Here is a 26,283-nt window from a genome sequence, read left to right as displayed (position 1 = left end):
GAGGAGGAGAAGGGATAAAAGGAGGAGAAGGGAGGCGGGAGGAGGAAGAGAGAGGAGGAGAAGGGCTAAAAGGAGGAGAAGGGAGGCGGGAGGAGGAAGAGAGAGGAGGAGAAGGGAGAAGGAGGAGGAGAAGGGAGGTGGGAGGAGGAAGAGAGAGGAGGAGAAGGGAGGAGGAGGAGGAAGAGGAGGAGGAGAGAAGAGGAGGAGGAAGGAGGAGGAAGAAGAGAGAAGAGAAGGAGGAGGAAAGGAGAGAAGAGAAGGAGGAAGGAGGAGGAGCTTAGTAGCTTAGGAGAAGCAGCGTGGCTCAGTGGAAAGAGCGCGGGTTTTGGAGTCAGAGGTCATGGGTTCAAATCCTGGCTCCGCCAGTTGTCAGCTGTGTGACTTTAGGCAAGTCACTTAACTTCTCTGTGCCTCTGTTACTTCATCTGTAAAATGGGGATTAAAACTGTGAGTCCCCCCGGGGACAACCTGATCACCTTGTAACCTCCCCAGCGCTTAGAACAGTGCTTTGCACATAGTAAGCGCTTAATAAATTCCATCATTATTATTATTATTAGTAAAGTGCTCTGCACACAGTAAGCGCTCAATAAATACGACTGAATGAATGAAAAGGGAGAAGGAGGAGGAGAAGGAGGGAGGAGGAGGAGGAGGCCAAGGACGAGGAGGGAGGAGGAGGAGGAGGAGGAAGGAGGAGGGAGGAGGAGGAAGAGAGAAGAGAAGGAGGAGGAAAGGAGAGAAGAGGAGGAGGAAGGAGGAGGAGCTTAGTACAGTGCTCTGCACACAGTAAGCGCTCAATAAATACGATTGAATGAATGAAAAGGGAGGAGGAGGAGAAGGGAGGAGGAGGAGGAGGTCAAGGACGAGGAGGGAGGAGGAGGAGGAGAAGGGAGGAGGAGGGAGGAGGGAGGAGGAGGAAGAGAGAAGAGAAGGAGGAGGAAAGGAGAGGAGGAAGGAGGAGGAGCTTAGTACAGTGCTCTGCACACAGTAAGTGCTCAATAAATACAATTGAATGAATGAAAAGGGAGGAGGAGGAGGAAGTCAAGGACGAGGAGGGAGGAGGAGGAGGAAAAGAGAAGAGGAGGACGAGGAGGAGGAGGAGGAAAAGAGAAGAGGAGGACGAGGAGGAGGAAGAGAAAGTAGGAGGGGGAGGCGGAGGGGGGAGGGAGAAGGGAGGAGAAGAAAGAAAGAAGAGGAAGACAAGGAGGAGGAGAGGGGAGGAGGAGGAAGAGAAAGTAGGAGGGGGAGGCGGAGGGGGGAGGGAGAAGGGAGGAGAAGAAAGAAAGAAGAGGAAGACAAGGAGGAGGAGAAGGGAGGAGGAGGAAGAGAAAGTAGGAGGGGGAGGCGGAGGGGGGAGGGAGAAGGGAGGAGAAGAAAGAAAGAAGAGGAAGACAAGGAGGAGGAGAGGGGAGGAGGAGGAAGAGAAAGTAGGAGGGGGAGGTGACGGTGAGGGAGCCGCGTCCCTGCGAACAGGGCGAGTGGGCGGCGGCGCTCGTGCTGGGGCCCAGGCCGCGGTCCGAGCTGTCCGGGCTGAGCGGGCTCCCCTGGCCGGGCCCCCCCCTCCGCCCCGCGCTCCGCCTGCAACGGCCAAGGGCCCAGCGCCTCCAGCGCCCCGGAGAGTGCGCGCCCCTCCCCGCCGGACCCCCCAAGGCGCAGGGGAGCGGGTGGGGGGCGCGGCCGGGATCGGCGCCCCCCTCCAGCCCTCCCTCCCTCCATCCCTCCCTCCCTCCATCCTTCCCTCCAGCCCTCCCTCCCTCCATCCTTCCCTCCAGCCCTCCCTCCCTCCATCCCTCCCTCCCTCCCTCCGTCCCTCCATCCGTCGGCCGGTGCCCTCCCCGGCGGTCGCCGTCCCCCCGCCCCTCGGCGCCGGGGCCCGGAGAGCGGGGGATCGCCGGAGCGCGGGTCCATGCCTCCCACGGCCCGCCGGCCCGCCATGGAGCTCGGCCCCGACGGCCTGCTGGGCTCCCTGGAGGACCTGCAGGACCTGACGCTCACCGAGAGGCCGGTCCGCAGGAGCCTCAAGGTCAGGGAAGCGGCCAAGGCGGGACGGAGCCCGGCACCCCCAGCCCCCGAACCCCCGGGCCCAGCCCCCGATCCCGGCACCTGATCCCAGCCTCCCGATCCCTGTTCCCAGCCCCCGATCCCTGCCCTCTGTCCCAGCCCCCGATCCCGGACCCCCATCCCAGCCCCCCGGCCCCTGGTCTCAGCCCCCAATCCCTATCCCCTCTCCCAGCCCCCTATCCCAGCTCCCAATCCCTGTCCCCTCTTTCAGCCCCCATCCCAGCTCCCAATCCCTGTCCCCTCTCCCAGCCCCCTATCCCAGCTCTCAATCCCTGTCCCGTATCCCAGCCCCCATCCCGGCCCCCCGGACCCTGTTCCCGGCCCCCAATCCCTGCCCCCGATCCTAGCCCCCCCGGACCTTGGCCTCAGCCCCCAATCCCTGTCCCCTCTCCCAGCCCCCTATCCCAGCTCCCAATCCCTGTCCCCTCTCCCAGCCCCCTATCCCAACTCCCAATCCCTGCCCCGTATCCCAGCCCCCGATCCCAGCCCCCATCCCGGCCCCCCGGACCCTGTTCCCGGCCCCCAATCCCTGCCCCCGATCCCAGCCCCCCGGCCCCTGGCCTCAGCCCCCAATCCCTGTCCCCTCTCCCAGCCCCCTATCCCAGCTCCCAATCCCATCTCCCAATCCCTGCCCCGTATCCCAGCCCCCTATCCCGGCCCCCATCCCGGCCCCCCGGCCCCTGTTCCCGGCCCCCAATCCCTGCCCCCGATTTCAGACCCCTCGGCCCCTGTTCCCAGCCCTCCATCCCTTCCCCCGATCCCGGCCCCTGTTCCCAGCCCCCCATCCTAGCCCCCGATCCCAACCCCCCGGGTCCCTGCTCCCAGCCCCCAATCCCTGCCCCGTATCCCAGCCCCTTATCCCGGCAACCGATCCCAGCCCCCCGGTCCCCGTTCCCAGCCCGTGTTCCCAGCCCCCAATCCCAGCCCCTATTCCCTGCCCACGGCCGGTCCCCTCCCAGCCGAAAGAGCCGTGGACCGAACCAGGACAGGCCTTCCTCCGGACCAACACAGTGTGGGAGGGGAGAGGGAGGAGGGGGCCCCTGACTGTGGTTGGAAGTTAGCCACCGAGCCCCTTGGTGAGGGTGAGGCTCCCTTCCCTTTTATCCCCCTTTATTCCCTTTTATCCCTCCCCCACTCCCCTCTTTTCTACGCTCTCCGTTGCCGCAGTTCCAATGTTGGGTGAGGGGGGGGGGGTCCAGTAGGAAGGGGTTCCCTCCAGGGTGTGGGGCTCCATCAGGAAAGGAGTTCCTCTCTGGAATATGGGGGTAGAGTAGGAAGGGATTTCTCTCCCAGGGTATGGGGGTCGGCTAGGAAGGGGCTCCTTTCTAGGATGTGGGGGTCGGGTAAGAAGGGGTTCCCCTCCAGGGCTGGGGAGCAGGGAGGATAGAGCGGGAAAGGGCTGGGAAGAGAGGGGAGAGGGCCTGGGGGAAGTCCCAGATGAAGGAAAAACATCTCTACCAGGAGTAGGGGGATGCTCCTTCCCTCCCCATTCTCCCCAACCAGCCCCCCTTTTTTGGCGGAACAGGACTCTCATCTCCAAAAGGCTTTTGCTTCCTTTGCTTCCAAATCGATTTCATTAAAACCCAAAACCCCCACAGTAGCTACCGAGGCTTGCTGCAGTGATTCACCCTGCTGAGTTCCAAAAAGGTTTCAAGTAGATGGATGACTCTCCAGTCCGAGCCATCTGGGAAGTCAGAGGACCGTCCTAGCCAACTCAAGGATGGTGTGTCTTCTACATAACTCGTATCTCCCACTTAACAGACGCCGGAAGAGATAGAAAGGCTGACGGTTGATGAAGAACTGAATGATATCGAGAGGGCCGTTTATCTGCTCAGGTATTTGCAAAAGTCTGTCCGGTGACATGCCGCTCTCTGCATCAGATGGGCTGAGTGGGTGTTATTAAAATGCCCTGCTTAAACTCGGCACTGATTTGACAAATTGATTTTGGAAGCACTGGATGGGGTTATTTTGTAAGTAACGAAAAGATGCAAAGTGAGCAAATTTAGCTAGCGTATGATTCAACTTACCAGATTTCAGTATTTTACAAGGGAAAAAAAACCAGCCCCACAGATATGGCCCCTATTGTACTCACTGGACCCCTGTGAAAGCTGAGGCAGCTACACCAACACACACACACAAAAAAAGAAAAGTAAAATCCATATAGACGGTTGACATGAGACCAGTGAGGCCACATAGCTTCCTGTGCAGAGAGGGTCTAGCATTGGTTTTCGCATCCATCAGTGGTATTTATTGAGGATTACTGTGTGCAGAGCACTGTACTAAGCCCTTAGGAGAGTACTGTACGACAGGATTAGTAGTCATGTTCCCTGCCCACAATGTGCTTGTGTAGGGGGGCAGACCTTAATGAAAATAAATTACAGATATGTACAGAGGTGCTGGGGATTGGGGTGAATAGCAAGTGCTTAAAGAGAAGCAGTGTGGCTTAGTGGATAGAGTATGGGTTTGGAGTCAGAACGACCTGGGTTCTAATCACTGCTCTGCCACACGCCTGCTATTGACCTTGAGCAAGTCATTTAACTTCTTTGGGCCTCAGTTATCTCATCTGTAAAATGGGGGAATTAAGACAGTGAGCCTCATGTGGGACAGGGACTGTGTCCAACCTGATTAACTTTTATCTACCACAGCACTTAGAACAGTGCTTGGCACATAGCACTAAACAAGTACCAGATTATTGTTATTAATGATGATAATAATAATAATAGTTATTATTAAAGGGTACAGTTCCAACGGCACAGGCAGAAGGGAGAGTTGGGGAAAAGAGAGCTTTGTCTGGGAAGGCCTCTTGGAGGAGATGTGACTTTAAGGCTTTGAAGGTGGGGAGAGTGGTGGTCTGCCATATAGGAAGTGGGAGGGAGTTCGAGGCCAGAGGGAGGAAATGGGTAATGGGTGGGAAGATGAATACTTCCATATTGGCCAGGTCGAGGGGTAGGTAGGCTGGCCGATCCACATGTTCCGAAGTCAGTCTTGCGTTTCCTCCTATCGAAAGGAGAAGTTGGGGATGGAGAGTTGGATTTAGGAATCGGCCCTGTAGAAACTGTAGTCAAAGCTGTGGGAGCAAATATGTTCTCAAGGTGAATCCACAGTGTGTCCACAGCATCAGAAGGTGGCTGAGTGGATGAGGAGGATTAAGACGGAGTAGAAGCCCTTGGATTTAGCAAGGAGGAAGTCATCAGTGATCGTAGAGAAGATCGTTTCAGTGGAGAGGACAGGGGGTGGGGTGGGGGGTAGGATGGGGAGAGGGGGAACCTGAAGGGAGGAAGAGAGAAGGGGATGGGGGCAGTGGGAGGGTGTGAAAGAGGTTGTGGGGCCAAGAAGGAAGCTGAATCCTCCCCCTTTCCTGGAGAGTCTTGGGAAGTGGGAGGAAATGAGGCCTTCTTGGGAGAGAGCGGTGGTTGAGATGACACCGTCTGGGGATAGCTAGGTTTGGGGGATGACAAGGAGGAGTGGGGACTGGGTCGGGAAAGGGTCTAGGATGAAGGAACTCTTTTCCAAGGCGGAGCGGGGATTCCACGAGCCACACTTGCCTGGGGCTGAGGGGAAGGGCATGGGAAGGGGTCAGATGAGAGTGAGTGAATGGGGGGCATTGGAGGAGAGGGATCAAGGGTGTTTCTGAGAAAGGAGGATGGAGATGGGCTAATTAAGGGAGCGGGATTGAGGTGACTAGGTGAGGTCAGAGAAGTTATAAACCTAAAAGAGAGGCTATTGGCTGTAGTGGCAGCAGGATGCCAAGTGGAAGGAAGTGATTAAGCCCTGAAGAGGGGTATTTCTCCTTCCTTTGCTAAAATGGAATTGGTCTGAATACCTGACCATACTGAAAGCTGATGTCAGAAAACATGAGAGTTTTTGCAGGCTTCTAGAGTGAGAGGATTGAAACCTGCATGCCAGAGGATTTTAACCCCTCTAATTCATATCAGCAACATCTCTTTGAATCGGAAGCATTTCTCTAGATTTAGGGAGGGACTCTGGTCAAAAACCTACCATCCCTTCATGGTACGATTGTGGAGGGGATAGTATGGCGGGTGTCGATGTATGCCTCTCCTGAAAAAGTTGGTCACAGCGAAATTGGGTGCATGAGATGCTTTGATCGTGAAGATATTGAAGCTGGAGATGTGGATTTGATTTCAATGTTGTGAATTCGGTACTTGGGTATGAGGCTTGACCAATATGTTCCAAGGACTCAAACTACCGTGAAGGCATTTCAAATAATCACATGGGCATAATGTGTTAGTAGAAAATAGAGTGAAAGGACCAGATGCATTAATCTAGGTTGGACCCCAAGATGGGTTCGGCCCTCCCTTCTGTTAGTGCTCTGCACACAGTAAGTGCTCAATAAATATGATCGATTGGATGGTTAGGGCTAACGATAGTGCTCAGTAAGAACTGAGATCCACAATTTAGGTGACACCCATACAACTGCTCACATCCTTAGAGTGCCTACTTACCTGCTTCCACAACGGGTTGAAGGGATCCCCATGGTCCGACCCCCTCGGGTTCTTTCCGGAACGGTCAATCAAAAGGGGACAGTGAGAGCAAGTGAATTCTCAAGGAGTGTGAATTCAACACTGGTTCAGATCCTTTCCTTCTGGAAGTTCTGGTTTATGCATGATGGGCTTCTACCACCTTAATGAATTCTCCGGGGGACTTGATCTACATATTAAGTCTTATCATTTGAGTCCAACCCTATAAGATGAGCTTTTCTAATCAGAGGTTCGCACCTGCTCCTTAAATCGAAGTTGGTTGCAATTTCCTGTCCATTCATTCAATTGTATTTATTGAGTGCTTACTGTGTGCAGAGCACTGTACCAAGCACTTGGGAAGTACAAGTTGTCCATGCCTCCTTTATGAGGCCCTCCGTCAGGGGTTGATCTGAACTCAGTCCTGCAGCAAAGTCTTCTCATCTGTCGGATGGGAAGCACCTTCTTAAAGTTGCCCTCGTTGCTCTGGGCCTCCTGGACCACTTGCTGCCTAATGCCAGCAGCGAAAATACCCCTGGAGCCTTGGACTGTCTGAGATTCGCTTGTCTCTTTTCAGATTTTCCAGGGAAGAATAGAGTCTGTTGCAAAAGAGACGGCTCCTCTGATTGAGTCACAGCTTATATCACTGAAGTGACTGCCAAGGAGGCTCTGCTGTCAGGCCCAACTGGCCTTTGGCAGCGGTCTCTCTGGGCAAGTGGAGGTCACAGTTTGGTGCCATCCTCTGTAGGCTCTGGAGGAGGGCTGCCATGATGTCCAAACTCCTGGTGGGCGCTGGCGGCCATTCCATCAAGATGGACCCTCGTCTCCCCGTGCCAAGTCTGGCTGAAATGTCCAAGATGCGGGGAGGCAAGCTGTGTACCTGGGAGACCCCAGGCCTCTGACCCCAGACAGATACAGGGAGACAGGGCATGGGGCGGGATCGGAGAAGATCTCTGCCGGTTAAAGAGTCCAGTGGCCAGGACTGGTGAGGGGCCAGACTTCATACCCTGAGAGGAAGAAGGATGTGAGCCCGAGATGCCTATGGGAAAGTTAGAAGGGACCTAGAGGTGGGAAGTAGTAGATCCGGGAAAAGGTGGGTTAAAGTGAATTAGTGAGAATCTGTTACCTCATTCTCAACTTTATAGTTAGATCTCCAATCTTGCGGTCTATCTGCAGTAAGAACTGGAGGAGTTGCACGGATCTGAGGAGCTGCAGGCATGGAAAGTAGCTCTTGGCCAGTAGGCTTCCCATAGCAGGGGTGGGGGGGTGATCCCTACTTACGTTTGTGCCTTGGGGGAGACACCTGGGCTTTAGTCATAGAGTGGTGTGATGGCAGGGGGTTCAGAGAGTGAGATGTCCCTAAAACCTGTGTAGGAGAGCCAGGGGGCTCTTGGATCCAGCAGAGGCCACCTGGGGTGCTCCTAGAGTGACTATGGGGGCTCTTTTGGTCTGACTTCGGGGCTGAAAACCTCCAGTGACATCATGGAGGGACAGGAAGGTTGGTCTGGGGATCTGGAGGTGAGGGGGTTGGTGGTGAATGGGAGTTTTTGCTGACAAAAAGAAAGCAGTTGCCAAGATCATTAAAGATATGTGTGGTCAGTGGGTGGGACTAGGGGGAGAAGGATGGGGGCAGTGCGGCGGTGAACTCTGACAGATAGCCACATAGCACTTCAGCCTCATGCTGGTGAGGTGAGAGATAGGCAAGAGTTGAAGGCAGAGCCAGGAAGGAGCTTCCCATGGGGAGGGGGATGCAGGGATTGCAGGACAGAAGCATCACGGAGATTGGAATTTCTGGGGGTCAGAGGAGGAGAAAGGAAGGAGAATAGTGAGTGGCATTTGAGTAAGACAACATTCATTCATTCAATTGTATTTATTGAGTGCTTACTGTGTGCAGAGCACTGTACTAAGCGCTTAGCACTGTACTAATGTACTGTACAACATAGGACGTGAGGGGAGAGACAGGGAATGTGGCAAGGGAAGGGTGAGAGGGCGGAAGTAGCCCCAGGGCAAAATGCTGAAGAGAGTCAGGGCCCCCTGGTGAGTGAGACCCAGGGAGAAGGTGTCATTCAGATGAAGGCTGTGTTTCTGCAACGAGTTGGGGAGGAACGAGAAGGGTGGGAAGGAGTCGTTGAGGAGTGAGGTTGAGGAGGGTCCCTGGCCGCGGGAGCAGATTTTCTTGAGATGAGGTCGGTCAGATGGCCCCTTGGGAGTTTGTGGGGCGAACCGGAGGGCCCAGTTGACATTTTGGAGTCTTTTGAGGGTCGCGTGGAGTAAAGTGAGAAATCTCTGAAATGAAAAAGGGAGGTGGCAGGGCAGATTGCAAAGTGCCTCAGAAGTCACAGATAGCAAAATGCGTAGAAAACAAGCATCAGAATCTTCTTTTGTCTTTTGCTGCAGATCTGAAGGTTTCCCTTCTGACTCACCAGTACTAACTAATCATCAAATGGTTTCAGTGGTTTTGTAATATGTTGATAAGGAGGCAGATTAAATCATTAAACAGCTCAAAAGTGAGATGGGGAACAGGAATCTGAGCCGTACCTAATTGAGGTGCGCCTTTTCTATTTTCTGAAGTTGCGGTCAGGATGTCCAAGGAACCAGTGTGTTCGCCAGCCTTCCGCACCTGACACAACAGGATCCCGTGGAGACACTGCGGAGGGTCTTGCCCAAAGCCAGGGTAAGCTTGTGTGAGAGATGGGCAGGGAGCATCTGAAGAGTGAGAAGCAATGGATGTGAGAGTCGGTCTGCACCGGCTGATGGATGCAGCCCAGGGTTTGATGGCAGATCCTTTCCATTAAATGGCCGAGGTCTGGAGGGGCGGGGGTGTCCCCTCACTTGTTTCTGGGGCATTGTGCAATCTGAATCAGAATTACATCCCATCTTTTAGTTACATGGGGAATAGTATGAGCTAAGTTATCCATTGGGTTCCTAGTCTGTGTCGTATAAGATCATCCTAGCTTCACCATTAAGTTGAAGTTCACATATCAACAGGCATACTGTACTCTCCCAAGTGCTTAGTACAGTGCTCTGCATACAGCAAGGGCTCAATAAATACGAATGATTGAAAAATGAGGTCAGAAATGGCTCCTATCCCACATTGGACCCACAGACTCCTCCCCCCGCAATAACTAAAACATTCAAGGCACTGGGTAGACACATAGTGAGTGCTTAACATATAATAATAATAATAATAATGGTATTTGTTAAGCGCTTACTATGTGCAAAGCATTGTTCTAAGTGCTGGGGAGGTTACAAGGTAATCAGGTGATCCCACAGGGGGCTTACAGTTTTAATCCCCATTTTACAGATGAGGTAACTGAGGCACAGAGTAGTTAAGTGACTTGCCCAAAGTCACACAGCTGACAGTTAAGGGAGTCGGGATTTGAACCCATGACCTCTGACTCCAAAGCCCGGGCTCTTTCCACTGAGCCACGCTGCGCCATGAGAACAATAATAATCCATTACAGTAATCATTGCGCTCCCTACTGGCATCTAACCTTTCGGCCAACAAATGACTCTGTGCAGAGGAAATGTGAAATGAACCCCCTCCTATTTTCAGATTTGCTTTGGGAGGCTTGAGGGAAAATGTCCTCAGAAGGTCATGGAAGTGCATGCTACATAATGGGTGTTGGGGAGAATGGCCAATCTGTAGGAGCAAGCGGACTTTCCTACCGTTAAGAGACTCCGCTAAATGATTTCCTGTACACTTGGGATCTACCCCCCATTCAATATCACTGAACTTTGACACCTGCAGATATCAGGGTTGAGCCAATTTCACCTCTATCCCTAACCCTTTCTGGGATCAGCTAGCATGCCCTGATAATATTCAGACTCTTCAGATGCTAGATGTGATCTGAAATGCTGGAGCCTCTAGAGGCTCCTTTGTTGCACTCACAGCAATTCTGCGAATGGTCTTTGGATGACAAAGCTCCTGAGACCGTAAACGAGAAGTCTGCCTGTAGGCTTCGAACAACTCACATCTATTGCACCTGGTCATACCTGACATTGGCGGCCCATGCAATCCTGGCTTTGGAGTGAGGCAGAACAATCTCCAAATCTGGGCTTGGAATTGAAGGCTGAGACTTCTGGCTCTCGAGATCATGACCCTCCTATGGGAGGCGGGCACCTACCTGTGACCTCAGGGTGACTCCAGACCCTTCCTGGACTGGGGTTGGGAGTCATCCCATTCTTCCATGACTGAACACTTTGATCTTTTGCATCCCATTTCATTAAGAATGGTCTTTGAGCCGGTCCTGACTTTAGGATCCTGGAGGCGATGGGAGAATTGGGATGCTCTCTCTGGGTAAACTGATCTCATCCTCTGCCCCAGGTAGTGGAGCCCTTACTGGAATGAGTTGACTGGCAGCCTGAACCACCTGGGGCCAAGATGTTGGCAGAGGTGTTTTCCCTCCCTGTTCTCCTCCGTCCAGCTCATTCCATCTTCCCTGGAAATGGCAATAGACATTGGTCCCTCCCTGGGAGGTCTGATGCCGATGCACGATCCACCAAGGAGAGAAATATTCTCTAGGCCAGACCCAATGATGGGGAATGCAAATGACAAAGGGGCATGCTGGCCAGTGAGAGGGAAAATCAGACCCTGGGCCAAAAAACCGAACCAACGTCTGGAGCTCACTTCCTAAAGGGTAGCTGAGCATTCTGCAATGAACGTGAAACCTTTCATTCTGTAAATGTGACTGTCATCCCAAATAGCGCCAGGCTCCGTGTGCTCTCTCTCGGGCTGGTGACTGGAATTCATTTCCTGACATTCCTCACATGGGACGGCCTTTGTGAGATGTTGAGCTGATTGCGGAGGGGTGATAGATGTCGAGTGGGAGTGGGTCTTTTCCGAGTGGGAGCGGGTCACATCCTCCTCACTGTCCCAATATGGTTGGTGATGTTCCTTGGAATATCTGGGCAGTTCTGGTGATGTAGCTCCGGATGGGCAGCAAGACCAGAGGAAATCCTTCTTTCTGTACAAACAGGAAGTGCTGCATGGCGCAGGGCTGGAGACGCAACTGACGGCTGCAGTGTCCTTTCTGACCATCCTGAGAGAGGAATCCTTATCTGTCCAAACCTATTCCCGCATCTTCCTCCCTATCATCTTGCAGCACCTGGAGCACAGAGATGCAGGTCAGCACCTTGCCAGGCCGGGATGCTCTTGATGTCCTCTGGTGTTCTGGCCCTCCAGGGCTGCCAACGGCTGAGGCCCATGAAGGGGAGTGGCCTCATTTAGGCCACAGCACCATTCAGACAGTGAAACACTGTGTCGATTGAGTGCCATCCGGATTGTTCACCCCCCTTTGTTGAGGCGTCGTCTCTGTGAATTATGATGGTTGCCATCGTCTTCTTGTGGTCCTACCATCTGGATGAATTGGGGAATCAACGGGAAGGGGGGTGGGACTCTGGGGAGGGTCAAAGTTCTCAGTCATTTTGCCTGCGATGACAGATGGGGGTTATTCTTGAAGTCAAGGATTCAGATAAAGGGAGCCTCTGCTTTGGGCATCCATTTGACATTGGAGAAGTCAGTGGATGCCTGTGTATGGGGCCCGAGTTTGAAATTTGAAAGATGGGATTTTTGGTGATGTGTGGTGTCCTTGATCTGACAGGTGTTGGAAATGCATGGCTGGAAACTCTGCTGGCGGTTATAGAAACTCTACCTAAGGACACTGTGAGACGTGAGGTAAAGATATTAAACATTTTGTTCGACTTTCCACCCACTTCCACCCACTTTGTTCAACCCTCCACCCACGACAGCCCCACTCTGTCTTCTGCTGGTTTTCATGACTCTGTCGTCTCATCACATCGTGCCTCCCTGGGAGGGATTGTAGGCCCTGCTGCTGTTTGGGAGTGGCAGCCGAGGGATCTCCTGGGGATTTTCTGGTGTTTGTGTTGAGGGTGGTGCTTTTTTTCCAGTAGTTTCACTGATCCTCCTTCTTTCCTCAGGCTTCGCTCTTCCTCCGTACTCATCCCCCACCCCCATTCGCTCCTTCCCTGCCCTACACCACACACACTGACTACCATCACCCTTACCCAGCTCTTGGCCACCTTCCGGGTCAAACCCGTCGAAGCCGGATATCCTCTGGTTGTTGACTCTGCCCAGGGGTAGGGGCCGGGACTGCTGGGGTCACTGATCCCGAGAAGGATTTTCTGTGGGAAATCAACTCCTACCCCGGAGGTGCTCCAGGATGGTACCCAAGGATGATCTTGTTAGAAAGTGTCATGGGGCACAATGAATGGAGTGCCATCCCTAGGCCCTGGGCACCTCTCCAGCCCTCAGGCTGATCTCCTTTGGTCCTGGAGGAAGCCCACCCAGGTCTGGACGCCTTCTGGGAATGAAGTTCGGCTCCATGGGGAAGATGATTCTCCCCGTGATCACGAGGGTGACAACGTTCAAGACCCCAGAGGCCTCACTAGGAACAGATGGAGTGCTGACCATCTGGGTTTCTTTTTGCAAGCCTGCATCATGAGCTTACCCAGTGCCCATCACCAGTTCTGAATCTTTGATCGGAGATAGGGACTGAAGGTGGGGGTGAGGGTGGCTGTCCAACATTCTGCCGACTACCTCTCTCATGAGGATCAGAGAACTGATCCTCCCTCACTGGGGAGGGCAGTCGTTTATATCCTGAGGGAACTGTGAGACAAAAGGCTCTGGGCCCTTGAGGAAAGGATCTGGGTGGTTACATATGCCTCTGTTTTCTGGTGACTATAGGCTGGGTCATGCCATCCATGATCCAGATCTGATCTGTGCTGCCACTGTTTTGGGAGGGCTCCCCACCCCTTGGGCATCCTATCCCAAGGATAAGGGGATCCGGAGGCATCCCAGAAAGCTGTTGTGGAGGTCTTTTCCCTCCCGGCTAGATGGTTCAATCCATCTGGTTTTGGCCGAGGTTTGCAGTGCGCTGTCATGAAATGTGAAGGTTGGAGGCCAGATGTCTAGAGAGATAATAATAATAATGTTGGTATTTGTTAAGTACTATGTGCCAAGTGCTGTTCTAAGTGCTGAGGTAGATATAAGGTAATCAGGTTGTCCCAGGTAGGGTTCACTGTCTTCATCCCCATTTGACAGATGAGGTAACTGAGGCACAGAGAAGTTAAGTGACTTGCCCAAGGTCACACAGCTGACAAATGATGGAGGCAGGATTAGAACCCACGACCTCTGGCTCCCAAGCCCGGGCTTTTTCCACTAAGCCTTGCTGCTTCTCTGTTTGGGGCGGGACTGAGCATCCACCCGCAGTCCCGATGCAGATAATGCCCCTGTCTGGAGGCGATGGGAGATGGGAGCTGTCTGACGCGGGGTACCGTGGAGGGACGGGGTGTAGCTCATGCATCGATCCCATGCTGGGTTTTCATCCATAGATCCTGAGTCCACTAATTTCCAAGGCGCAGCTCTCCCAGACACTTCGGTCCCGCTTGATGAACTGTCAGATTTTAGGAAGATTGGCCAACAGATTTGAAGCCCACACGTAAGCCTCTGCTGGGGGGAAAGCTCCAACGTGGATGTTTGGTATCCCTCAGCTGGACTGGAAACCCCCTCTTCCCATCAGGCTCAGACAATCACATCATCTTGACCCAGTAGATTGGCTCATCCTTGATGTGATTTTTGTGCGGTCTGACTTGTCTCCCTGCCTGCCTTTTGGGTTAACTCCCTTGCACATCTCTGGCCTGATTATCTCCTTGAAAGTGAGGTGGCGGCGGTGTGCAAGGTCTCTTCTGCCAGGAGGTGGGACATGGTGGCGGGGTCCCCTCTGAGATGATTTTGTGTCCCACTGGATGGAACCCATGTGGCGGCAGGGCACCTGCTGTGCCCAGTCCCCCCAGGGACTTTTTGGGGGATGTCAATGGGTCCATCGGGGGAAGAGATGAGCTGGACGTGATGAGGGAGGCTCTGTGAATGGGGCGGGGGTTAGAGGGAGATGTCTTGGGTACCGGATCCCCGACACCGTCTTGACCGAGGCTGCTCTTGGACATGGGGGTGGGAGGTACCTTTTCATCTCTCTCCTCTGACTCAAAAGACCTCAGATGAGACTGTCAGGTCTCTGTTGGGGACCCTGCGTCCATCAGAGTTTCTGGTTTTTTTCAGGCTCAAGAGGGAGATCCTGCCCCTGGTGAGGTCACTCTGCCAAGACGTCGAACATGAAGTGCGATCTTGCATGTGCCGGCAGCTGGAGATGGTCGCTCGGGGCGTCGGGTGAGCCCCGCGGAGATCGTAGAGACCGTCGGCCTCGCTCTCGCGGCCAGTGCCCCACACTCGACCGAGAAGGGGCCCTTTGACATGGAGGTGCGCGGGGCTGTCTTTTGCATCCCCCGACTTGTGGGGATGACGACCGCCCTATAGTGGCAGGTGGAAATGGTCTGGGGCCACTGGAGCGAGCAACATGAGAGGGGTTGGCCCTGGCCAGAGGCGGAGGCCTGTGGGATGAAACCACTACCCCTCCTGAGCTGGGGGACCTGACAGCTGGAATGATGGGTCAGGACCGACTCTGTCATTTCTGGGCTGGGGGACCCTGGGGAGGATCAGTTTGGATTGGGTCTGACTTGTGGGGTGGGAGTTCCTCAGGGCTGACCTATACCAATCCTGCCTACACCCCTAAAGTGGGACATGAACTGACCATCCTCTGGAGTTGAGGTCTGGGACCTGGCTGGGGCTCGGTTGAGAATCTGTCCCTCCCCACCCCCATGATGGGCCCAGAATTAGTCATGGATGTGGAGGTGACAAAGGAGGGGACAGGATACATGGGAGAGGAGTGCCATGCTCCTCCCCACTGAACATGCTGGGGGAAGAGGCCAGTGTTCCATCAGGAACCTGTTTAGTTTTGGACCTGGTGCCTTGGCTATGTCTTGACCGTTGGGACCCGCCACACGCTCTGGAGAGATGGTCGGCCCATCCAGGATGGGGATCGTTTTTTCCGTTTCTAGCATAGTGGGGGAATTGGTGAGCAGAAAACATGTCGCAGGTCAGCTGTGATGGTGAACGTTGTTGGGACAAACCAAAATCCTCCGAGAAGTCACGAGATGAACTCTCTAGATGCTGATTGACTTAGCCACAGACTCTTGAGCTATCAGTCAGTCAGGCAAAGACTGAAATGCCCAGTGTGGACATGGATACGGTCCTTAGGGTTTCCATAAGTTTTCGAGGTCCTCTGGTGCCCGGGAAGTCTGTCTGCTGGCCTCATCCCTCTCTCACCCATTTTGGAACCGTAATACCCCAATGTTCTTCTGCTCCATCCCTCATCTTACCAGAGCTGGTGAATGCTCCTCGAGAGAGGTGGGGAGGTAATGGCCCTTCCCCACTTGCCTACTGTCCTTTGACCCTTGCCTCAAAGGTCCTCCATCAGACGTGGAGGGTTCCGCTTGTCTGGGCCTGTCCAATCGGCTTCAGAGCAGTCACGGCGCTGCTCTGCATCCATGCCTCCTCCGCCTCACTGTGAGAGTTCAGGTCTCCCACATCCGCCCATGAAACTTTGGGAAGGAACTGACTCCGGTGCACCCAGTCTGCAATGAGAAGGAAGTCCATCCTCTGGACAACATCTGTCAGTTGCAGGCGTGAGGCTCCGTCCTTGGTTCCTTTGGGTTCTCTCAAATATTTCATGTGGATGCCAGGGCACTCCCTCAACTGGACTTGACCCTTCAGTGGATTATGGCATCGCACAAATGATGCTGTGTTCGAAGATGGAAACGGGCCCCTTTCCAAGCTGAAATTAGAAGGACAAGATGACACATAGTTGCACCTGCTTGGGAGTGTCTCTCTTGGATCAATCCATCGGGTAGACTGTGGGATCCTTCCGCAGGGACCTCCTTTCCTGAGGCAGGCAGTGCATTGTCTGGGGTCCCACCCAGCAGCAGGCACTTGTGGGCCGACCCGGCTCTCTTGGGGTGCCGTCCCGCGATGACGGCACAGACTCCGGCCCAGCCATGTCGTACCAGGGACGGGACAGGTGGCTCTGGGCTTTGCCCTGATGGTTTTGCTTGTTGTGCAGGGTGGAACTGACCAAGAGCGTGGTGCTGCCCGAATTGACGGAGCTGGCCCGAGATGAAGGTGGTGGCGTGCGTCTCGCAGCCTTCGAGACCTTGGTCAATCTGCTTCCTGTCTTCGACACAGGTAAATCCTCTTGTGGACATTTGTTCTGACCTTCCTTTTCACCCTGGGTGTGGGAGACGAGGAACAAGGGAGTCTTGTGGCTCGGAATGGCTCCACCTCAGCTTTGGTCCAGTCCGCCAGTCCCTGGTGATGACCTTCCGTCACAGCTCTGGTGGGAGCTGTGATGTTGATGAATAGGGCAGCCTGATTCCCCCTTACACCTACCATCTGGGAGGCGACATAGGGCACCTCACTGATTTCCAACAGCTGAGTTGTCGGGGGTTTTGGGATTTTGGACCACTAAAACTTTTTGATGCTAGGGTAAAGGCATTGGTTTGATCAGTGGTCTTTACTGAGATCTGTCTGGCTGCTTGCAGAGTGTCCCCCTGGGGGTTTGGGAAAGCCTGACGAAGGTGGGGGATACAGCAGGTGACAACATACCGGGGTTAGGAGAAGTAAACTTGGCGGAAGGGAGATGAGGTGCACTTGTCCATGTCACTGCCACAGAGGGAGTGTTTGTGAGGTGTGCTTTAAAGGGTCACGGGTGGTCAGAAAGGCACGGGTGTTTGTGGATCAGTGGAGACATGACCGGAGGTGTGCTGTGGGGAAATGATGAGGGCTGGAAGAATGAATGGGTATTCCTTCAGATGTCATTTTGGAAGGGTCCCGGAGACAGGGAATGGCACAGTCCAGTGAGTCTGGACAGAGAGGGTGTCTCAGGCTGGTGGAATTTTTTTTAAGGGGGTGGTGGGGAGAGCTAGAGGGCAATCTGGGGCTCATTGTGAGGGACAGATGGGTGGGAGCAAAAGAGTTACCTGTGTCCTGGCAGGCTGGGGGCTGGGTGAACCCTGTTGGCCATTGGGAGTGGAGAACTCTGGTGGTGAATACCTTGCCCCTGTCCCATTGATTCCTGTGACCCACACCCAAGTCTAGAAGCAAACACCAAAGACTACTCCTCGATGCTATCTCCTCCCGCCAGGCTGTCCGGTAGATAGAGGCAAAAATGATCCCAGCAGGGCATCAGTCCGTCCTCCTCCTTCCTGTCATTTGAGGGCCCTGGGCCCCTCCTGGTCACAATGGTTGGCAGATCCCAGCCCTGGACCTCGAGCTTTGAAATCTGGTGCCGCCTCACCTGGGTCTCTTGGTTCTCTTTGCTGTCTATGGCCGGGCACGTGCACGCCCATGGTGGAGAAGTCTCCTGTGTGACTTCCCCAGTTTTGAACGTGTCTCACACATTTTCCAAAAAGGTCCTCCCCCACAAGACTGTTGGAGGCCCTTCTCCAGAGAGCTCTTCCCCGGCTTACGTAAGTGGTCTGAGGTCATCCCGGCAGATAACGGATCCGTGCTGCTGGGCCGCCTGTATCATCTTTGAAGAAACTTCCTCTCTCCCCAGGAAACTGAAGACTGTCCCCATCTGGTCAGAGGGACTGGATCGGCTCCCTTTCTCTTGCTTGTCTTCTCTGTCCTGCCTTCTCTGTTTCACCTGGGCTGAGCCGGGACCCCTTCCTTCTTCAGGTCCTCCAGACCACATCTCTACCTATCCCCTCCCCGATGCATTTCACTTCTTCTGTTCACTCGTGGCCGCCTTAATGCGCAGGCCCCGCTGGGGCATGGATGTGTCTGTTACTCTTCTTTACTACTGAAAATCATGTTGGTGCCTGTTACCTCTGTGAGAAGGAGCATCTTCCAAGGGCTGGAAGATGCTGCTTCCTCTCCTGGGCCTGGATGAGGGAGTGATGGAACTGGGTGTTTGGGGATGGCAGCAGGATGGGGACCTCATAGCCTCCGTCACTAATGGGTGGGATTGAAAATTGGGGACGTCAGCACCATGAAAGTGTTTTCCCTCTCAAGTCCAGGAACAGAGAGTGGGGGAATGTCACCCAAAGCTCACGTTCACTTTGTTTCCTTGGGTCTGAGTGACCTGTCCAGATTCACCTCTGAACTGCCCTTGATGTCACGGTCCCAGTCCAGGGCTCCTGGCAAAGGGGAACAACTGCCTTGGAGGACCACTCGCTGTGACAGTTGGGTGGCTGGAGGGCCCTGCTGACGTCCTTTTGACTGTGGGAAGGGGATGGATTGGATGATCCCATGCTGTGGCAATCACCTGAGGATTTGATGTTGTCCAGGGCAGCGTGCAACGTTGGCAAACACCCAGGCCCAGTGGGGATCAGTAGTGATCCCCGGTTGAGACATCATGAGTGTAGGGGTCCTGAGAGACATCTTGGGAGATGGAAGCCAACACCATGATCCCGTATCAACAGGTGGGACCCTGCCACATCCAAGATGACCCTGACATGTAGATACATATGCTTGGCTGGAATCCCGAGTGGCTCAGTCCTGGGTTCCTCACTGGTGAGCAGAGGCTTCATTAACAGTCTGGATATGCATCAGATCTTGTCACCAGTTGTCCAGGAACCCTTCACCAGCTGCTTGCCATGGATGACCCTCTCCGCCCCTCACCCCTGAATCACCTTAAGGCCTCCCCTACCCTTTGCCCAAAGTCTGCTCTTCTGCCAGTGTCTGGGGACAAACTTCCCAGCAAGGGTTGCCTTAGTACCTGAGGGAACCCAGATAGATTGATGCATCTGAGGATCTATAATCTCCAGTCTCCCACGTGGCATGTCCTATTAGGTATGGGGTTGTCCAGGTTCCAAAGAAAGCCATCAGATCAGCTGTCTTTCAGGGCTGGCACCATGTGACCAATTCCCCATGGTTTCATTTTCTCTACCCGGCATTTTGCCATCCCGTCTCCTGTGACACTCACTGATGACTCCACAATTTGCTGAGTTTGGGGTTGCTGAGCCTCCACCTTCCCAAAGGAGTGAAAAGTGAGGGGTGGTGATCAACTCTCCAAGGAAAGTGTGATGGGGGAACGGGAATCTACGCAGACAGCATGGATCCCAAAGGGCATCATTGAGAAGTAAAGAGACATCCCTTTCCATACTTCCAAAGGAAGAACTTTCTGCTGTAAGTGCAACAATCAGACACCTGCCACCAATTTCCATTGCAGTGTCATACAGAGTCTCAGATGATGATGGGCACCACTTTGTCAGAGAAGGCTGCCCGTCTGGCATGGTGGTGGGATCCCACCAGGTGCCCCTGAGAGGTGTGTCCCCATTGAGGTGAGTGGCGCTGAAAGGCAGATCTGGGCCCAAAACTGAAGGGGCCCACCTAAGCTCCTTACATAGAAGGGGACCTATAGCAGTCTGGATGACAGAGTGTTTTGGGTATGGTGATGGTCCTCTCTGAGGACAGGTCTGTGCTGGCATCTGTTTCCCTCGTGGGACCCCAGATAGGACCATGTGGAATTGGCCTGCCAGCAACATGGGCCACAGAATGGGGGAGGAGAGGTCTGAAAGGTCAACTCGAGTTTACCTCTGTTCTGTGTCAGTGGGACCCTTTATGGAAGGAGCTGAGATTGGGTTGGGGCAATCTCTTTTTGGACCGAACCTGAGTGCAGCAATGCCAACGGGGGTCAACTTGGGTAGGTAGGAAGTGATCATCTTTCAGAAGCAAAATGGCACTCTCGTAGTCCGTGCAGGATGAAGGGTCCCAGGGCCTGGTCCTCAATGCCTTTGAGCATCTGAACAGTCCTGATATCTTGGGACTCGAAATGGGCTTTTCTGAACCCCACCAACTCCGTCTTAGCCAAAGGTCAGCATCTCTCTGCCATGCTCCTTCTCTTCCCCATCGATGGCAGTGTCCATTGAGGTTCGTTTTAGTTGTGCTTTCACCAAAGTGGGGGTGGCACCCAGGATATTTGCAAAAGGCCCTGAAACAGTCGGGCAGGGTTCCGTGGGAAGGAATCCAACCCCTAAGGAGAGGGAAGGAATGGCCTTTATGCAAGTGGAAAATTGTGTTGGCTGTCTTAGTCTTTTTCTGTCGCAGTCAGAGCAGAATGAGCCATCAATAGCGTGGGATTGCAGTCAGAGCATAATGCACCTTCAATAGTACGGGATTGCAGTTCTGGTGACGTGACTTGGACTTGAATGCATGGGTATTGGGAGGCAAGGGGAAAGAATGGACTTTAGGGGAGATCCTTGGGTCTGATTGGGTGTCTGCCAGGGCACTGCCATGAGAGAGACATGGGGAAAGGGGAGATGTAAGCTCTGGGAGGAGATGCCCCTGAATGCAAACGCATTCTCCTTATGAGTACTGTCCCAGAGGAGGTCATGAGATCCATCTCCAGAGGCCTGGAGGGAGATAGTGCAGCCTCCTAAGTCTGTGTGGAGGTAGTGGCGAGCATGGGCTGCCCAAGCCCTGGAGGTCTCTCTCAGCTTGAGGCCTGTGAGGTTGAATAACAGAGGGAGCTGTGTTTTCTGAAGTGACACTGATGTGGATGTGCTCTCCGTGAGCAGGGTGGGCCTCGCCATAGAAAACCCTCTGCTCTGTTTTTCAGAGGACCGGAGTCAAACTGTGCTCCCTTTAGTGAAAGAATTCTGCGACCAATGTTTCCAGGCGGATGAATCTATTCTGGTTTCTTTCTCTCTCCACCTGGGGAAACTCTGCCACGGACTAGACGGTAGGAACCAAGAGGCGCGAGACCCCCACCCTCCCCGAGGACCTGTCTGAGGAGATGTGTCCCAGCTCCACATTTGTCCCCCATCCACCGTGAGCCCCCTCCCACTGGGGGATGGGATTCTGGATGATCTAATCTTGGGAAAATTCCACCCCTTTGCCAACTTGGCACTTCACTGAGGGAGCTCGACCGAGGGCATCAAGGATTCTCAACATTATCAGCTTTGTCAGTTTTCGTCTCCTACCCCCACCTGGTTATTTGATGGGTGCCCACCCTGGGTTCCCCCAGGCTGCATCTTTCGGGATCTTTTCTCGGAATTTCTCGGGCTGTCCATATTCAGTCATTCATTTCAATCACATTTATTGAGCACTTACTGTGAGCACTGTACTAAGCACTTGGGAAGTGCAAATCAGCAGCACATAGAGATGGTCCCACCCAACAACGGGCTCACAGTCTAGAAGGGGGAGATCTAGATCGAGTTCATCCTCTTGCAAGCTCCTGGTATGGGAGTCGGCATCTCGTGTCTGGAGATGCCCCGTCTTCCTGGGGGAAGGGGCCCGTGATGCGTCCATGCCATCAAAATGTCCCCTGGTTCTTCAGAGGTCTCACTAAACCTCTGGCTCTGGAACAGAGTGGTAGTGAAGGGGTGTCATCAAACTGATTTTCTCGATCGGAGATCCATTTGTATGGGACTGAGATGCTCATCACAAAAGCACATAATCCCCGGCCTGCATTGTGGAGAGACGATATTTTTTTACATCAGGGATCCTAACTCCGGATCAGCATTTGAGGTTCCTGGAATTTTATAAGAGACTCTGCACATTGGGGTTCCAGCGGGAAAATGGGCCTGATGAGAATCAGACACCACCGGGGACCCTGGAGCGGGAGAAGAGATACGTCTGCGTGCGGAAGAACTGCGCCTACAACTTTCCGGTGAGTCTGAGCTGGTCTGCAAGAGGCACGTGGAGGGGCCTACCAGTGAGTGGCCGGTGATCCAATTCCAACCACGTTCACTTTCCCTTACTGGTTATGTGGATGGTCATGTTTCCTGCCCCCAAATGGAACTTCAGAAGAAACCGGCCCATGCATCTGCCACTCTGACCCTCTCCTGGCACCACTGGCCTCCAAGTCTGTGCTGACTGCAGGGGGTTGGCCTTCTCTGGGCCATAACTCTCAGAATACCCGAGGCCAGAGGATGCTCTGGGGCACTGGGGAAGGGGGTGGCTATCCATCAGACCTCTCCTCCTCAACCCCCATCCACTGGGGTTTCATCTCTTTGAGGCCCAGGGAGGCGAGGGTAAATACCAAGTGCGTGTGTCTCTCCTTCCTCATTCATAGGTAGACTAGAATCTCTCCAGGGATACTTCCCAGCACAGAGAAGGGTGGGGGCCTCGTGTGGACCTGCTACCCATAGGGTGGTCATGCATTGTTGGAGAGGGTCCTCTGAGCCTTCTGTCATGCTCTCTTTCATAGGCCATGGTCATCTTTGCGGACCCCAAGAAATTCCACCCGGAACTCGGTTCGACTTTCTTCCGCCTCTGTCGCGACCCAGAAGTCCCAGTCAGATACGCCGTCGCCCTCGGTTTCTATGAAGTGAGTGTTGGGAGCGCTCCGACCACCCGCAGGATTAGTGGAACCTCACAGAACCCTGTTGTTGGATGGGTGCAATCATCATGGATCCCACGAGGTTTCCACTTGAGGTCCCAGGTGGTATCACGACATTCTCCCCCAGTGCAATTGGCCCACCCTTCTTGGAGCATGGAGTTGGGTGGGTCATGAGGCACGGGCTCTCTGAGATGGGCATTTGCAAAAGCATCGAAGTCAAGTGGAGGTGACAGGAGTCAGCCACATTCAAGTCCAAAGGCGAGGATGTCTCCATTCATGCTTTCTTTTCTGAAAGGCTGAGGGGAACCGAAGAGAGGCTGTGACTGAGGTGCCGGGTAGGGCCCCATGAGGAGATGATGTCTTCAGAGGGCTCTGGGGCCACGGGAATAGAAGGCCTAGTCAAAGTGGTGAGAGAGCCGGGGGGCCCAGGCTGGGGGGAAGATAACGTGGCATGTCAGGGACGAAGAATGGAGAAGGTGGTGGGTGTTTGGCAAAGTGCTGTCTGTGACCTGGGACATGGGGCCAAAGACTGCCATCCCTCTCACCCATCCCTATGGTCTGAGATGGAAAAGAGCACCGGTGTTCTTTTTTATCCATGCTGAGCACCTGTGGGAAAGAATGGTGGGGCCTGAGGAGGGACTGTGCGACCATGGGCAGGATTGATCCCTCTGCTGTCTATTTCTGCCAATTGGGATCGGGGGTGATCTTCCTACTACAGGAGCTGCCTGCTGGGTGATACTTGGAGCTCTTTTTTGAGACGTTTGGGCAGGTAGCACTAGGATGTTCCTTGATGCCCAATCACCAAGGGGTACGCCGTGCTCCTCATTGGATCTCTCAGTGGTTTGACAGCCTGACTGTCATTCTATTGTCGATGATTTCAGGTTTCCAGGCTTCTGGATTCTGGAGTGTGTCTCATCCATCCTGAGCTAGTCACGCTGCTGCAGGACGAATCACTGGAGGTAAAGCACCTTGCCCTAGGGCTGTTCTATCGTTCTGTCCTGAGTGACCCTTGTCCTGCTGGCTAGGGTCCTCCTGGGGTCAGGGTGGGTGGAACGGTCTTGGATTGACTGGGGAGCCCCTGTTGCTCCCACATGCAGTGTTTCGGTTTGGTGGACGTCTGTCTGGTTCAGGGATGGGAGGATGAGCCTGGGTTCCCTCAGATGGCACGGTGCACCATGACTCACTCACCTGGTGCTCACAATCCAGAGCCCGGTTGGCCATTCTTGCTCCGATCTCACCAGGCCCCTCTCAGGCTAGGCCCTGTGCCTCTGCAACCAGGAGGGGCAAATGTCGTGTCTTTGACCCAGTGACATGCCAGAAAGAATGCTACATAGAGAAACAGCATGGCATAATGGATAGAGCAGAGGCCTGGGTTCTAATCCCAGCTCTGTCACTTGTCTGCTGTGTGACTGTGGGCAAGTCATTTCACTTCTCTGGGCCTCAGTTACCTCATCTGTAAAACGGGGATTGAGACTGTGAGCCCCATGTGGGACAGGGACTTTGTCCAACCCGATCTGCTTGTATCCACCCCAGTGCTTAATACAGTGCCTGGCACATAGTTAAGCACTTAACAAATACCATTATTATTATTATTACATTCCAAAATGACAAATGGCTTTCTGGTTCCCCACCGGGCCCATGGGGTTGTCACCGGAGGGGATGTCGTCTGACAGTGGCTCTGTGCCACTGGCCGGCCACAGAATGGGACTTGATGGCCATCCTCGAGGAGATTTGTGGAGTAGTTGTATCACTGCTGCCTGGACAGGGGAAAGGTGTAGAAATGGGCTGGACCTGGAGGCTCACCACCACATAATGCTGTCTCTTGAGCGGCTGCTCCTGTTGGACCCTCTGGAGTGCTTGACAAGAGGCACCATTCCCTGCCCTCACACAGCCCCAAAATGGAAGGCAGGAGGAGGCTGAGTTGGGGAAGCAATGGTGGAAGAGGGGAGAGGAGGGAACAGAAGAGTCCGAGAAGCCAGAAGGAAAGCAGAGCGGGGATGCAGGCTGGCAGCATGATGTTGGGAGTGGGCCGGGCGTGATGGGGAGGCAGTTTGCTTCCCTGGCTGGAGGACAGTCCGTGAGAGGTAACAGGGTGAGAAGACAGACAGGAGAGGTAAACTGACGGTTGGGGAAAAGCCAGGAGATGGCACTGAGAGCCACGGGGGCCCAGGGCACGCAGAGAGAAGGGGATGAATAGGAGATGACAGCAGGCAGGATCATGTGCGGATAGAGAGGGTGGCCTTGGGTCGTGACCATCCATCCACCTGCATCTGTAGATATCTGAATCTCTACTGGTGAGCAGGTAGGTGGCTGGAGTGCTTGCCCGACTGACTTTGGTGTCAGACATGAGATGGCACAAGCGGTCCCCAGTGAGTTGAGCCCATTCAGCCTCTCTTCTTTGTTCATCCCAAGTCCCTACCACAGTTACGGAGAGAGGGTCTCTTCCAGGGTCAGGTCAAAAGCTGGGTAGAGTCCGGGATCCTATTTGTCTGACTCTCACTGATGTGGAAACCATCCTCACTCACTCCGCCATGTCTCCTCTGGAAGGTACTGGATGCATTGACAGAACGTCTCCCGGAGATCCTTGAGCTCGTTACCTCTGGTGGAGAGAGCACTGCACAGGAGCGCAAGGTAGATGGCTGGGGCGGGTTCCCTACACTCAACCACTCCACCTCTGACCCTTGCACCCTCAGGGCAGTCAGCGGGCCTGGGTCCGAGTCCCTCCGGTGAGCACTGGCTCCCGGACAGGCATTGTGGGATTGGTGAGTCTGGCCCAACCTCCCTTATCCTTGCCACCTTGTATCCCAGATTTGGTCATTGAGGCTAGGCCCAGGGGAGGGATACGATGGCCCTGATGCTACCATTTTCAAGATCTGGATTGAGAGAGGGCCATCACTCCCCCTGGGGGACCAATACACCTCCCTCAGGAAAGGCAGAGTGGACCTGGAGCTACCCTGAGTCGGGACACGGTCGGAGACATCTGGATTCGGGTCGGTCGCCTCCAAGCCCCTTGGCATCTTCTCTTTTGCAGCCGTCTCCTGTCCCTGACCTGATTCCAGCACTGACCACAGCAGAGCGGCGGGCTGCATCCTCTCTGAGATGGCGGACTCATGAGAAGCTGCTGAGGAAACTGGCCTGCCTGCCTCACGTCATTTCGAGTGACCAGATCTATCGCCGCTTTTTACCCAGGGTGCTGACGGTTGTGACGACCAACGTGAGCCCCGCTGTTGTCCTCCCTATCCCTCCATGGCTGCTCCCATTCCCTTCAGGGGTCATGTCCCTGGCTAAGCGGGACCTGAACAGAGTTGGGGGAGGAGAGCTCTCTGCCTCATCTACAGAGTTTAGGTGGGTTTTGGGGGTGGCCAGCAGTATGATCCTTCTTCTCTCGTCCCGGGGAGGAAGACAAAAAAAAACCCACGTACCTGCACTGTGATCTGCTCTCCTCATTGGGGTCAATCACCTTCCCTGGCCGTTAAAGGGTTAGTAAGGTCAGAGAGATGCTCCGAGGGCCCCTGGCATCAGATGGGTGATACTCAGTTGGACACCGTAGC

General features: G+C 54.2%; 1 protein-coding gene across 3 annotated transcripts in view; it reads left to right on the top strand.

The window, feature by feature from the left end:
* Positions 1-1,854: 1,854 nt before the first annotated feature.
* The window catches only part of PPP4R4 (protein phosphatase 4 regulatory subunit 4), a 36,488-nt gene continuing 12,059 nt past the window's right edge, over positions 1,855-26,283 (top strand). The window contains exons 1-14 of one of the 3 annotated variants that reach the window (XM_038746070.1): positions 1,855-2,020; positions 3,820-3,893; positions 9,105-9,207; positions 11,513-11,660; positions 12,137-12,210; positions 13,887-13,993; positions 14,611-14,718; positions 16,508-16,629; positions 21,008-21,130; positions 21,891-22,060; positions 22,601-22,720; positions 23,614-23,691; positions 25,280-25,363; positions 25,764-25,946. In XM_038746070.1, coding sequence (XP_038601998.1) covers positions 1,904-2,020; positions 3,820-3,893; positions 9,105-9,207; positions 11,513-11,660; positions 12,137-12,210; positions 13,887-13,993; positions 14,611-14,718; positions 16,508-16,629; positions 21,008-21,130; positions 21,891-22,060; positions 22,601-22,720; positions 23,614-23,691; positions 25,280-25,363; positions 25,764-25,946 — 1,611 coding nt within the window. In that variant the 5' untranslated portion in view covers positions 1,855-1,903. The remainder of the gene's footprint in view (positions 2,021-3,819; positions 3,894-9,104; positions 9,208-11,512; positions 11,661-12,136; positions 12,211-13,886; positions 13,994-14,610; positions 14,719-16,507; positions 16,630-21,007; positions 21,131-21,890; positions 22,061-22,600; positions 22,721-23,613; positions 23,692-25,279; positions 25,364-25,763; positions 25,947-26,283) is intronic. The other 2 variants (XM_038746068.1, XM_038746069.1) reach the window with 2 other exon arrangements.

The sequence above is a fragment of the Tachyglossus aculeatus genome, chromosome 1 (genome assembly GCF_015852505.1).
Source record: "Tachyglossus aculeatus isolate mTacAcu1 chromosome 1, mTacAcu1.pri, whole genome shotgun sequence".
NCBI classification, from domain to species: domain Eukaryota; kingdom Metazoa; phylum Chordata; class Mammalia; order Monotremata; family Tachyglossidae; genus Tachyglossus; species Tachyglossus aculeatus.
This window is presented reverse-complemented; position numbering and strand designations above follow the sequence as displayed.